This window comes from Lotus japonicus, chromosome 1 (genome assembly GCF_012489685.1).
Source record: "Lotus japonicus ecotype B-129 chromosome 1, LjGifu_v1.2".
Taxonomy (NCBI): domain Eukaryota; kingdom Viridiplantae; phylum Streptophyta; class Magnoliopsida; order Fabales; family Fabaceae; genus Lotus; species Lotus japonicus.
The window spans coordinates 92,159,933-92,174,027 of NC_080041.1; the positions used below are offsets into that span (position 1 = coordinate 92,159,933).

The window sequence follows — 14,095 nt, forward strand, 5'->3', positions numbered from 1 at the left end:
AGAGCAACTAGTCCAACGTTGTGTCCTTCCTTTTTAAGTCTCCAGACACAATCACCTTACAATTTCAGATTACCATCTTTAGGAGAAGAGGACCTTACAAATTTCACCCTCTGTGATCTCCCATTCAATATTCCCATTCACCATTGTTGCAGGCACCACCTACTCTGGTATGCTGATTATTTTACTCTCACTTTTTCATCTTCACCATTCACATTTTTCTTCCAACTTGAAACAGTTTCAGTCACTGAAACACTTTTTTTTGTCGGTGACTTGAACCTTCTTCCAAACACAGAAGAAACCAATTCAACCTCTTAGCAACTGGTTAATTAGGGTGCATGCTTTTAATCTTGGTTGCTGTAAACTGATTAATTTGGATCTAATTTTAGTTACTAGTATTTATTTAGTAATAATAATTAATAATTAATCATTATTATTATGAAAGCTCTCTTTCATCTTTTTTAATTATTATTATTTATAATAAATTAGCTAGCTTGCTTTCATGACAAGTTTGGTTTGAGAGCAATTGAGGAATAAAATAGTGTTGTTGTAGCACATTAGAGAGATGATATTGATAGGGAAGTTGCAGCAGTGGTTAGATCTTGATCTTGAACAAGATGGAGGTTACATTAATGAAAACGTGATACCATTGTCTTGTGGATATCTGTCACTGTAGAGCCAGTACCACCCTAGCTTCAATGCATTTTCACCAATATAGTAATCTCTCAACACCAGGGACACTAGCTTTGGTTCAACGTTTTACATTTACCGACAAAAAGTCACCAAAATTCTCTGCTTACTTATTGAAAATTTTAAGGTCTAAATTCATTCCTGCTTGATGAAATGATGTAGTTGAATTGAATACCAAGGTTGAATCACAATATTCTGTTTTTTTCTGTTTGTAGTGTGAGAATTTTGCTTGCATTAGTATAAACAACCTCATCCAACTCTTCACTTACATATATATATATTTGATTCTAGCTTCTGTAGAGAAATTCTACACGGTCTTTATAGTTTCCGATGGATCGGCGCTGGCCATGGAAGAAAAAATCGTCTGATAAGGCTGTGCCTGAGAAAGTAGCTGTTGCATTGGACTCCTCTGAAGCTTCCAACCAGGTATATTTATAGTATGTTTGGATTAACTTCTCTTTCATAAGAATCAATTATGGAATCCAGAAGAACCGTCTCCCCAAATTGTTTCTGGTTTCAAATAAATTGTATTAGAGTTTGTGAACATGCACTTATTGGCATTTTCTCAAACAAGAAAAATGTACTTTCAAAGTTTTGTGCCTAAGATTTCCCCCTGGTCCTCGCTGCTATTTTGCAGCTAAGTTCCACTTTATAGTTTTAATTTGAGTCTGACTATTTTATCAATTTTTTATGTCAGAGATTTTGCCTATTTTGCATATGAACTTCTTCTTTAATTATTTATTATATTGGCTTTGTCATCTTATATATTTTCTGTGTTGATTTACTTATGCAAACAGGATAGCAGCAAGAAACCAAACTATGTCCAAATCTCTGTGGAATCCTATTCACACCTCACAGGTTTGGAGGATCAAGTGAAGACATATGAGGAAAAAGTTCAGAAGCTTGAGGATGAGATGCAGGAAATGAATGAAAAGCTTTCAGCGGCTAACTCTGAGATTGAAACCAAGGAAGGCATGGTAAAACAACATGCTAAAGTAGCTGAAGAAGCTGTCTCAGGTATAATGCTTAATGATTTTATACCACCTCAAATAGCATGTTTCGATCAACTTATTTTTCTTGGAATCAATTTTGGCATCTAGAAGCTATTCATTACTCACATAAGCTTCTCCCTGGAATTGATTTTAATTTTAGAATAAACTGTAGAAGTATTACCAAACATGCACAAAGTTGTTCAAGCTTTAAACTTCCTTACTATAAATTGCTTCTCAATGTTCTTGGAATTTAAGTTCTATTGACACTCTGCAGGCTGGGAAAAGGCTGAAGCTGAAGCTTTGGCATTGAAGAACCATCTCGAATCTGTCACTCTTTTGAAACTCACTGCTGAGGACCGTGCATCGCATTTAGATGGTGCTCTTAAAGAGTGTATGCGGCAGATACGGAACCTTAAGGAAGAACATGAACAGAATATACAGGAAGTTTCTCTCTCGAAAACCAAGCAATTAGACAAGATCAAGGGGGAACTTGAGGCTAAGATAGTTAACTTTGAACAGGAACTCCTTAGGTCTGCTGCTGAAAATGGGTCTTTGTCAAGATCCTTGCAGGAGCGCTCTAACATGATAGTCCAATTAAGAGAAGAAAAAGCTCAGGCTGAGGCGGAAATTGAGCATCTTAAGAGCAACATGGAATCGTGTGAAAGAGAAATTAATTCACTTAAATATGAACTTCATGTTATTTCCAAAGAACTGGAAATTCGCAATGAAGAAAAAAACATGAGTATGAGGTCTGCAGAAGCTGCTAACAAGCAGCAAATGGAGGGCGTGAAAAAAATTGCCAAGTTAGAAGCTGAGTGCCAAAGATTACGTGGTCTAGTGCGGAAGAAGTTACCTGGTCCTGCTGCACTTGCACAGATGAAGCTAGAAGTTGAAAGTCTTGGCCGAGATCATGGAGAAAGTCGATCAAGGAAGTCTCCTGCGAGGCCTGCTTCCCCTAATTTCTCTCCATTACCTGAGTTCTCTTTGGAGAATATACAGAAATTCCAGAAGGAGAATGAATTTCTTACAGATCGTTTATTGGCAATGGAAGAAGAAATGAAGATGCTGAAAGAAGCTTTGGCTAAACGCAACAGTGAATTGCAGGCCTCTAGGAGTATGTGTGCTAAAACACTGAGCAAGCTTCAAAGTTTGGAACTTCAGACAAGTAACCAACAGAAGGGATCCCCAAAATCCATCATGCAAATTACCCATGAAAACATTTTTAGTCAAAACGCAAGCAACGCACCAAGCTTGGTCTCCATATCTGAAGATGGAAATGATGATGCAGGAAGTTGTGTCGAGTCTTGGTCTACTGCAATAACATCTGGGATATCCCAATTTCCTAAAGAAAACTTCACTGAGGAATCAAGCAAATCTGAATCCATTAAGAAGTTGGAACTAATGGACGACTTTCTAGAGGTGGAGAAATTTGCTCGCTTATCAAATGATTCCAATGTACATGCCACTATTTTAGTATCTTCAGATACTAAGACAGATGACATTGTGACCAATGATGTATCAGAAGTCGGTACTGACAAAGATGGTCTTTCTGAAAAGAATGACAACTCAAATCCATTGCCAAATCAAGTGTCTTCTGGTGCTTTGATGTCAGCACCTGGTCCCCAATCTGATGTTGGTGGTTTGTTATTAACAGAGCTCAGATCAAGAATATTACTGGTTTTTGAGTCCATTGCTAAGGATGCTGATATAGGGAAGATTGTGGAGGATATTAAACATGTGCTAGAAGATTCACATGACACATGTGATAGGCAGGACAATCCTGAAGATGCTGGTCTGAACCTTGAAAAAGAAACCATTTTATCCCAGCAACCCAAAGAATATGTGCAGATAACTTCTGATTTGGAAGCTGCAATTTCACATATTCATGATTTTGTTTTGTTCCTCGGCAAAGAAGCAATGGCTCTTCATGACATATCTTCTGATGGAAAAGAAATGAGCCAAAAGATTGAGGACTTTTCTGTCACCTTTAATAAAGTTTTATGCAAAAATGCAAGTCTGTTGCAATTTGTTCTTGACCTGTCTTACGTTTTAGCTAAAGCAAGCGAATTCCGATTTGATGTCCTTGGCTATAAACGTACAGAAGCTGAAACTAACAGTCCTGATTGCATAGATAAGATTGCTTTGCCTGAAAATAAGTTAGTTCAAGACACTTCATCTGGAGAAAGATATCAAAATGGTTGTTCACATGTTCTTAATCTCTGTTCTGATCCTGAGGTTCCTGATGACGGAAATTTGGTCTCGGGCTATCAAGCGAACGCTGCATCACAGAAGCTCTCAATGGAAGAATTTGAAGAAATGAAGCTTGAGAAAGAGAAAGCAGTAAATGATCTGTCAAACTGTACTGTGAATCTTGAAATGACGAAGTCTCAATTGCAAGAAACTGAGCAACTTCTGGAAGAAGTGAAGTCACAGCTCGCTTCTGCTCAAAGGTCGAACAGCTTGACTGAGACACAACTAAAGTGCATGGCAGAGTCTTACGAGTCACTCGAAACACGTGCCCTGGAGTTTGAAACTGAGCTAAACCGGCTGCAAATTAAGATTGAAACTCTGGAGAATAAGCTTCAAGATGAAAAGAGGGCTCATGAAGCTGCTTTGGCCAAGAGCAAGGAGCTAGAAGAACAGTTACTAAGGTTAGACACCAACTAAATATCGTAAGGGATATTAATGCTGAAATTTGCATTGTTGCCCTACTAGCCTGCTATTGCTTATAGATTTATGTATTTTGTATTTATATTAATCTAACTAGGAAAATGTTGGATGAAAAGCATGGTGTTATATATTTAATTTTATGAAAACCTATGTTCCTAGTTCTATTTCTGATTTGAGTTACTCTATCTGTCAGGTTTGAGAGCTCATCAGCTGATAATGACCTCAAGACTCCGCAGGTAAGGATCTAATTCCACTGTGAATATAAATTACATATTGAATTTCATGTTTTCTTATATATATGAAGTGTGGGAAATTTTCATATTTTGCTAGCATGTATGGACCAACTTATATTTCTTCCCAGATGCTAGTTACAAAAGTTTTTTCCCCAATTTTGACTTTAATCAATTCTAGAAGGTTTTCCTAACACACATTCTTTTGATCGGCTGAAAATCCAATATTGATTTTTGTTAATACAGGAGAGAGATTTGGCTGCGGCTGCTGAAAAGCTAGCCGAGTGTCAGCAAACTATATTTCTTCTGGGCAAGCAGTTAAATACTCTCTGTCCTCAATCTGAGCCAACTGAATCTCCTCACAGTAATATTAATCCCAAGTTTGAAGGCTCAAGAGTGGAAGAACCTGCTACTAGTAGCCCAAATTTTCAAAATTTTGGTCAGTTGGAGATGAACAATACTGCTACTGCATTTGTGAAAAGACCAGGTTCTGAGTCCCCTTTGCAGTTTTCCAATAGTTTGTTTAGCCCATCGGATAACGATTCACACCTTCCAGCAAGATCTCCAGTGCAGCATTCAAAATCAAAACCAAAACACAGGCCTTCCAAATCAGCCTCTTCTTCAGCTTCTTCCGCCACTACCCCGGAGAAACAAGCACGAGGATTCAGCAGATTCTTTTCACCAAAAGGAAAACATGTTCATTGAGCTTGCAGCTCCCAGGCTCTATATGATAATTCATAGTTAGTTTTTTTGGGGAGGTTTGTGTAGTTTAACTAGGGAATGCCATGAGTGTCAGGTTATTCTTGTATGTAATGGTTGTACATGGTAACTATATGTTGTTTGTTTTCTTCTTTTCCTTTTCACTTTTTGCTGTGTAAGGCAAACAATGACATGTTGTATTTTACAAACCTATCCATACCTTAATTCTTTACTAGCAGGAATGAATACAGATTGTTCAACCGGTTGCCATGTTTGATCTGTGATAGGTTTCACAAATATATCTTGGTTGTCTCAAGTAAAGGGTTTTGGAAAATAATCAAGTCATGTGATGTATGGTAGTCGGCAGACTAAATGTAACTACAAACTAGCTAGTTTGGCCTTTGCCATATCCCGATTAGATCCATAGGGCCAGATTCGGCTACGAAATAATTAATTTGATGTCGGTCATAATGGTTAAAAGTTGTTGTATGAATCCGTTGAGAGTTCAATCTCACCAGCGGCACTCTTGGAGAGTTGGGGAGGGAAGACATTTGGCATTTGCCATATCCAATCAGAATTTCTCCGGCAATTTAAATATACCCAAAAAAATTAACTAATATGTAGTCAAATTTAATGATTTTGTTGATGGTCTAGTCTATTTGGGTTTAGGAGCACCGACACAAGAATCACCAGCTGTTTTTGGTTTGGGCCAAAGTCGTTGTTAATTGTTTTTGTTGTTGTTCTTCTTCTTCTTTCAATAAGTACATGCCGGGAAAAGCCTTGTCCAGATACCACATAGGCCCCATTTGCCCCAACATCCAGACATAAATTAGAGGTTTCAGTTTAATGTTACAATACAAATGTTACAAATTCTATTACACTGTGTCACTGTGTTACAAATTGAAACTTAGTCGACCAAAGCAAAAATGAAACTTAGAAACCAAGTGGGTTGATGAATACTTTGTTTTTTAAGTAAATAGTTGAACGTTCAATTCTAAGACTGAGTGTATGAATAAAACTTTTTAATCAGCTTCGTACCGCTTAATGCACTGATATGAGATGAGAGATTAATCTCACAAGTCATAACTACCACGGTTACGATTAAACAAAAATGAAACTTAGTAATTTGTTGTGCATCTATACACCACTTATTTTTGTGATCTTTAGTCAAAACCTCCAAAACCAAAGAGATATTTCTTATTTGTGTACTTAACCTAATATTTTAATGACCTAATGTATTGATCCATCAATTCAATAGATGACTAAGATTACGCACCCAATTTGTTGCGTAGCTCTTTTTCATGTGGTCTTGACCTTCAGCCTACGTTTTGAAATCTAAACCTAACAGATACTGCCCTACTATATAACCCACCTCCCTGGCATGTGGCCCTCCTTGTCCAAAATTCAATAAAAATTTGATAACAAAAAACATATACTTAAAACTTAAAAGTATAGAATTATGTATATGCCACCAAAGTATGTCTTGTGATTCATATGGTATGTTTGTAAATTTTTTATATGTAGAAAGCAATGTATGTTTAATTTGTATTGAAGTTGAATATCGTTCGAAATGTGTAAAATAGGCCAAATCTGGCTTTATAAGCAAGATGAATGTGCTTTTAGGGGTTTTCCAAACGTACCCTTACATTACTAAATTCATTGATAAATTTATAAAATATCATACGGATGAACTTGTGTATCGTGGATAATTTTTTTTTAATTGAACCAAATATATTAAACGCCTATAGGAAAAGAAACAAGTACATTTATGTTCACTAAAGGAACCACGTTCAACGAAATCTCTTCCACTCAAACTGCATCAGAATAGGTCGATGCATTCCAAACTAGAAAAATCATTAGCTTCAAAATTACTAAAACGTCTGACAAAAGTAAAAAACAACATCAAAAGCAAAAACCAAAGAACGACATTCCCTAATGATAGAACCTATATAAGAGCAGCACTCTACCCGTCCTATCCACGATTGATACAACTGCATACAGTTAGTCTCAAAACACACTCACCAAAAGCCCAAGTTCACCACCAACGCCACAGTCCACCTCAAGCAAGCTGCCTCCGCCAAAAGAGGGGAGAGAATCAGTCCTGGATTGGAAGAAGCGACGCCATAACTATGATATGTTTTGCTTATATAATTATATTTTAAAAGTATTCGACTAAAAGAATCATTATCAAAATCCTATTAAAATATATGTACATGCCTAATAAATTGAAATTGTTAAATTTCAATTGGTTTCACTATCGGTGGTTGTCATTTTCCCTTGATTTTTTTAATATATCACTCAATTTTAGAAAAATACATTCCTTAATTAGACACGTTGGTAGATGATAAATGTTTTATCATGCACATGATTAATTAATATAGTTGGGACAAGTTTAATGTGACACAATAACAAACTGATTTCATGCTTAATTATATTTTCATGTGTTTTAATTCTTTCCATTACAACATAAATAAATGTATGTACTGTATGCTTTGATGAGATTATTACAACATATCTATTTTAAAAAAGAACAATAAAACAAAGGGACCTGTGGTCCACCGGATATATCCAGCCAATGAAACTGTTGGCTATTATATTTATACCACTAATCTGATGAACCACACGACAATTAACGGGTAATTAGAAAGATCTAAGAATGAATCTACACTATCTCAGTGCAAAGCATAATTACCCTAAAATTATACTTTTTGACAAATAGAGGTCACTCTCCATAGAGTCTCTAGACTCTAGAGTGTTTGAATGGTTTAGGACACGTCTTCTTGGGAAGAAAAATCGCCACAAGGATCTAAAACGCAAACATAAACACAACACAGAGAATCTAACATAAAATTTTTTATAATCAAAGAAAAATTACGGTTCGTCTTTGTTTATATACCAAAAATTACAAACAACAAAAGAATGACACTTCTCTCCCTATTATCACATGAGTGGTGCTATAACACACGACTACAACAGTATTAAATTGACAACAAATCATGTTTTAAAAAAAAAAGGAAATTATAAGTGCTAAATCAAATACAACTAGTCGAGTTTGAAGCGCACTTGGGTGGCTCGGGTGGAGCATATCCTTCGTGTAGGAAACTCTTGTGCTGATTTTTTGGCTAAGGCGGGTGTAAGATTGGATACTCTCACCACAAATTGTGTGTGAGGTAGACAATATTATTTATAATAATAAAATGACAGAATATGCTAAGAATATTCTGAGGCATATTACAAAATAAAGTAAATAATAAATAAAGAAAATATCCTGTAGGATAGTAAGTCTATTTATCTCTAACACCCCCCGTCAAACTTAGCGTTGGATTAGGACCAACTCGAAGCTTGAATCTAAAAAGGTCAAACAACGGACGAGGCAACACCTTAGTGAAAATATCAGCAAGCTGGAGAGAAGTAGGCACATGGCGAACAACTAAACGACCAGAGGAAACCAGCTCACGAACGAAGTGATAATCCAAGTCAATGTGTTTGACATGCTTATGAGCAACAAGATTCTGAGCCATAAACAAAGCACTCTGGTTGTCACTAAAAAGAAGAGGAGTCGCTGATAACCGAACACGAAGCTCGTGAAGAAGATTAAGTAACCAAACTAACTCAGACGCAGTATTAGCCATTGCCCGATACTCATATTCACAACTAGAGCGAGCAACAGTAGGTTGTTTCTTGGCACTCCAAGAAAAAAGATTTTCACCAAGAAAAATAGCGTAGCCATAAGTAGAGCGACGAGTGTCAGTGCAGCGAGCCCAATCAGCATCACTATAACCAAGAACAGCTGGGGAAGAAGTGCGACGAAACGTAAGACCAAAATGTTGTGTGCCACAGACATAACGAATAATTCGTTTGACAGCCTGAAAATGGTCCACAGTCGGAGCTTGAAGAAACCGGTTAACCGTGTTAACAGCATATGTCATATGACAAGTCAGGACGAGTAATTGTCAAGTACTGCAAGGCTCCAACCAAAGAGCAATAATGTGTTGGATCTGAGTAAGCATCACCGGAACTGACAAGATGAGATCCGGCAGCCAAGGGTGTAGAAACATGATTGGCCTCAAGCATCATAGCACGGGAAAGCAAATCATGTGCATATTTGGCTTGTCCTAAGAACAAACCATCAGCTGTATAAGTGATCTCAAGACCAAGAAAGTAGCCGAGCTTACCCAGATATTTAATGGCGAACTCGGCATTAAGGCGAGCAATAAACTGAGTTAGAAGAGAGGGATCACTTCCAGTAAGAATGATGTCATCCACATAGAAAAGGAGATAAAGAGTAATACGTCCTTTGTACAAAAAGAACAAGGAGGGATCAACCCGACTACACGAAAAACCATAACGCACGAGAAAAGAGCTCAAGCGCTGAAACCAAGCACGAGGCGCCTGTTTGAGGCCGTACATGACCTTGTTCAACCGACACACATGACTCGGGAAACGAGGATCAACAAATCCATGAGGCTGCTCCATATAAACAGTTTCAGTGAGATGATCATGAAGGAAAGCATTTTTGACATCCAACTGATGAAGCTGCCAATCATTGAGCACGACAAGAGATAAAATGAGGCGTACAGTAGTAGCTTTGACAACATGACTAAAAGTAAGAGAGTAATCAAACCCTGGAATCTGCGTGAAACCCTGAGCAACCAAACACGCTTTTAAGCGCTCAACAGTGCCGTCACTATGGAATTTAGTGCGAAAAACCCATTTACTTCCAACAACATTAGTAGTGGAAGGACGAAGAATCAAAGTCCAAGTGCAATTCTTATGAAGAGCAGAAAGTTCATCCTCCATTACTGCCAACCAGTGAGGATGCTGAAGGTATGAAAAACGGTAGAAAGGGGGGGGGGGGGTTTGAATAACGTTTTCAGAATAAAACTTTCACCTTAAAGATTTTAACAAATCTTTCGAGAACAAAGTGTTTAAGATAAGAGATAGAAAAGCACTCAAGGATTTTATCCTGGTTCACTTGATAAATCCCTCAAGCTAATCCAGTCCACCCGTTAAGGTGATTTCTTCCTTCTTAGAATGAAGGCAATCCACTAATCAGGTAAATGTTACAACTGCACTTGAAACCTACAAGTGACTAACAATTACACTGACTTAGCTCACACTAAGATTCACTCTCTTAGTCTTCTCTAGGATCCGATCAAACTTGATCTCCTAAAGGTAACTAAACAACTGTTTAAGAAAGAATGTTTACAAAGAAATTGCTTCTGAAAAGCTAAGAGTAAACACAATGAATTCAGATGAAAGAATGCTTAGAAGGTTTTGAATATAGCTTGCGCGTGTGAGATTCTTCCAACCGCATCTTTCAATCTTCAGCCTCTATTTATACTCCAAGGATTAGGGTTTGAACGATGCATGGAAATGCTACCGTTGGAGGGCAGTTCTGGAAATTCCAGCTTCTGCTGTGGCTGAGAATGTTAGGTAGGTCGTCAGGATAGTACATTTGCTTTTGTACTTGGATAATGACTTGACCTTTAAACCTAGTAGACTTCTGATCAGGGGAATGCTTCATGTTGGAACTTGTGAAGCCAGTTGATCAGAGTCAGAGGGAAGCACAGATCCTCTGACCGTTGTATCTTCTGATTCTGAACTCAGAGGGAAGTACATGGTCTTCAGAGTCATCTTGCTTCTGGACATCAGAGTTTCCACTTTTCAGCTTCTGGATCTTCAGAGTCTTCTACACCATCAGAACATCTGAACCTTCAGAGTTTCTTGGTTGTCAGACCGTTTGGATCTTCAGAACTTCAAGTGACTGAGTCCATATCAGAGCTTGTATGACTTTAGATCTTCTGAAGCGTTTCTACTGTTCAGAGTGAACATAGATGTTGCGAAAGCGTTGCTTGGGTCACTTTTATGCACAGTGCTTCTGATTTGTGTGAGATTGAATTGAGGTCAGAGCCTGTAAATAGCACACTCAGAAAAACACGTTAGAGTACCATAATTGTTCATACTAAAATTTTAACTTGTAATCATCAAAACATAGAGTTGTATTACTCGATCAAAACTTGATCTTACAGATGCTTCATAGCAGATTTGAAACCCTAAGGCTCAGTAACAGCATGCAAAGCAGTGAAAAGACCAGTAGGCTGAGCATGAACCAAGGCATAGCGCGAATTCGGCTTTAAAATACCATTCTGAGAGCGAGTCCGCGGTCGAGCAGCAACAGGTGCAAGAGGAATCTGAGCTTCAGGAGAAGAAATGGCCGGCGGTAAAGCAGGCATAGGCTGAGCCACAACAGAAGGAGAGGCCGGCGGTGAAGCAGGCGTAGGCTGAGCCACAGCAGAAGGAGTGGCCGGCGGTTGGGTGGTTGCTGCTATTTGCCTCAGAGGCACCTTGAGGAGAACCAATATCAAAAGTTTGGACATTTGGTTCAGAGGTTCCAAGGTGTGGTTCAGAGGTTTCAACCTGAGGATGTGGTGATCTAACCGAAGAGTGGTTAGACACAGAGTTTTCTGGTTCTGGTTGAATGGGTTCTTGGTGAACTTGGTCTGGTTGGACTTGTTGGGCTAAAGGGTCTGCTTCATGCAAGGGGTCAGCCTGGATAGGATAATCTAGGTCAACTAGACGTTCTGGTCTAGGTCCAGGGTATCTCCTAGGGCTTGGTACTGTGAGGTAGTACTCTGGAATGGCAGACACTTTTTCTTTCCTAACTTCGTGAAATTTACGAAGTGACTCAGAGTTGTTGGAAGGTGAAGAGTCAACAACGTTTGTAGGAAAGGATACAGAAGTATAGGGAGTGGAAGAATCTGTATCACCAGTTCTACGATCAGGACGTTCTGATGCTCTGGGGACAGAGAGATCAGACGTTCTGGGTTCAGGTTCAGAAGGTTCAAGAATAATGGGTTCAGAGGTTAGTGGGTTGTATTGAATGGTAATGGGTGAGGTTGGTTCAGAGGGACGTGGAGTCTGAAGCATATTCCACAGAGGTGCTTCTTCTTGGGAAGGTTGGAAAAATGAAGACCTTGGTGAATTTGGTGGAGATGTGGTTTGGGCAGCTGGTTGAGATTCTGGGATAGGAGTGAGTTGGGTGGCTGTGCGGTTAAGAAGTGTAGAGATGAGGAGTGCATCAATTGAATTTAAATCATCATCAGATTCAGTGACAGCAGACTTACTTGATGAACGCACGGCAGATCGAGTCACTCTGGCATAAGTCTCCATTCTGATGACTGCAGCAGCAGGTTCCACACGGGTAGGCTTCTCCACAATTCTGACTTGCTTCTTCTTCTTCTTTGGAGGAGAGGGAGCATCATCATTATCACCATCATCATCATCATCAGGCTTGGTGGTTTCATCGTGCTTCCTCTTAGGCTTGTCAGCCTTCTTCTTCTTCAGAGGAACATCAGACTCTTCAGAAGATTCCTCCAAGACCATATTTCTCTGAATTTTCCTCTTGGGAGAAGAGTCAAACTCTGGAGCTGGTGGCAGTTTTCTGAAAAACTCGTCCACATCAATCTCATACCCTTGTTGCTTCAGATCATCAATGTAGCACAAAATAGCCTCTGGGTTATCTGCTTGGGACCACAGAGGGTAATCATTCAGAGGCACCCTTCTTTGTCTTACTTCATCAGAAGTATCTTCATGAACAGGGGCTACCTTCTTCTTGACCAATCCATCTTCTTCAAAGATGTGGATGTGAAGACATCACTGAAAATTGTTGATAGATCCTCTGTGCATCATGCCTTGATCAGATCTTCTATGAATTTGCTCTCAATGAAGAGATCTGAAAGCAGTCTCCCAAAGGGGATGTATTTGATTGCAGACTTGATGGAGGCAGTGGTTCTGGACTTCCTGATGCACCATTTCAGGTAAGAGAACAGGAAGAAAGGAAGGCAGATCTTCCTATGATCCTGAATGAAGAAGAGCATCGCCTTCTGGCAGAAGTTGATGTAATCAGGAGAGCTTCCCTTTGGCCTCTGGTTGATGCAGTGAAGCAGAATCTTGTGCCAGATCCTTAGCTTGGGATGAAGATCCACCACTTTGTAGTCGCTCTTGCCAGGTTTGTAGGTGGTGTAAAGAGCCTTGTTGGTTTCATCCTTGGTTCTGAGTTTCACCTTTGACTCCGTCAGTTGGAATCTATACCCAGTTCCAGTGTTTGCACCCAGAAGATTCACAATGGACTTCTCAGTGATGATTATTCTTCTTCCGGCAATGTAGGAGACCACTTGTGTGTCATCGCAGTCCGCATGTTTCCAGAGTTCCTTGACCAATTTGTCATAGATTGGACCTCTAAGTCTGTTGAAGTACTCTTCCCATCCTTGAACATGAACTTCAGGACGAAGATCATACCCATTAGCAGCTATGTTATCCAGGTCGAATCTCCATTCAGCAAGCACCTGGAGTTCTTCCGGAGCAAAAACGCAGTGAACGGCACAGCCCCGTTCTGCAATTGGAATCATCTTCTCTGAAGCCTGACCTTGACTTGGGGTTTCAGGACCCAATTGACCTGTAGCTTGCCCTACTACCATATGAGGAAACCTGGTTGCACCTGCAGCTTCGTTTCTGTTTTGTCTCACCATCTTGAAGTCGGTTGAAGGTTTTGGGTAGAAGGAGAAGGATGAATAGAGAGAGAGAGATCGTGGGGATAAGTTTTTGAAAAATTGAAGAGAGAGAAGGTAAAACCGTAAGTGTAGGAGAACGTGTATGTATAGTGGGTTTTGACAAATAACCGTTGTTGATCAAAAAGTAATTTAAAATCAACAGTTAAAAATTAAAGACATGATAGTAACAGTTAATACACATATCACACGCAGGAGAGAAGCACATCAACACTCATTACGACAGACTGTCAGCACGGGCACAAGG

At 39.1% G+C, this 14,095-nt stretch overlaps 1 protein-coding gene across 4 annotated transcripts; it reads left to right on the forward strand.

Moving 5' to 3' along the window:
- On the forward strand, positions 1-5,538 carry LOC130727811 (filament-like plant protein 4). 4 transcript variants are annotated; one of them, XM_057579062.1, is made up of 6 exons: positions 1-167; positions 979-1,113; positions 1,485-1,704; positions 1,954-4,330; positions 4,543-4,585; positions 4,826-5,538. In XM_057579062.1, the coding sequence occupies exons 2-6, from the start codon at positions 1,018-1,020 to the stop codon at positions 5,282-5,284; spliced, it is 3,195 nt and encodes a 1,064-aa protein (XP_057435045.1). In that variant the 5' UTR covers positions 1-167; positions 979-1,017; the 3' UTR covers positions 5,285-5,538. The 4 variants fall into 4 exon arrangements, with proteins under 4 accessions (XP_057435045.1, XP_057435044.1, XP_057435046.1 ...); XM_057579061.1 differs by lacking the exon at positions 1-167 and adding an exon at positions 541-866; XM_057579063.1 differs by lacking the exon at positions 1-167 and adding an exon at positions 541-814.
- Positions 5,539-14,095: the final 8,557 nt, after the last annotated feature.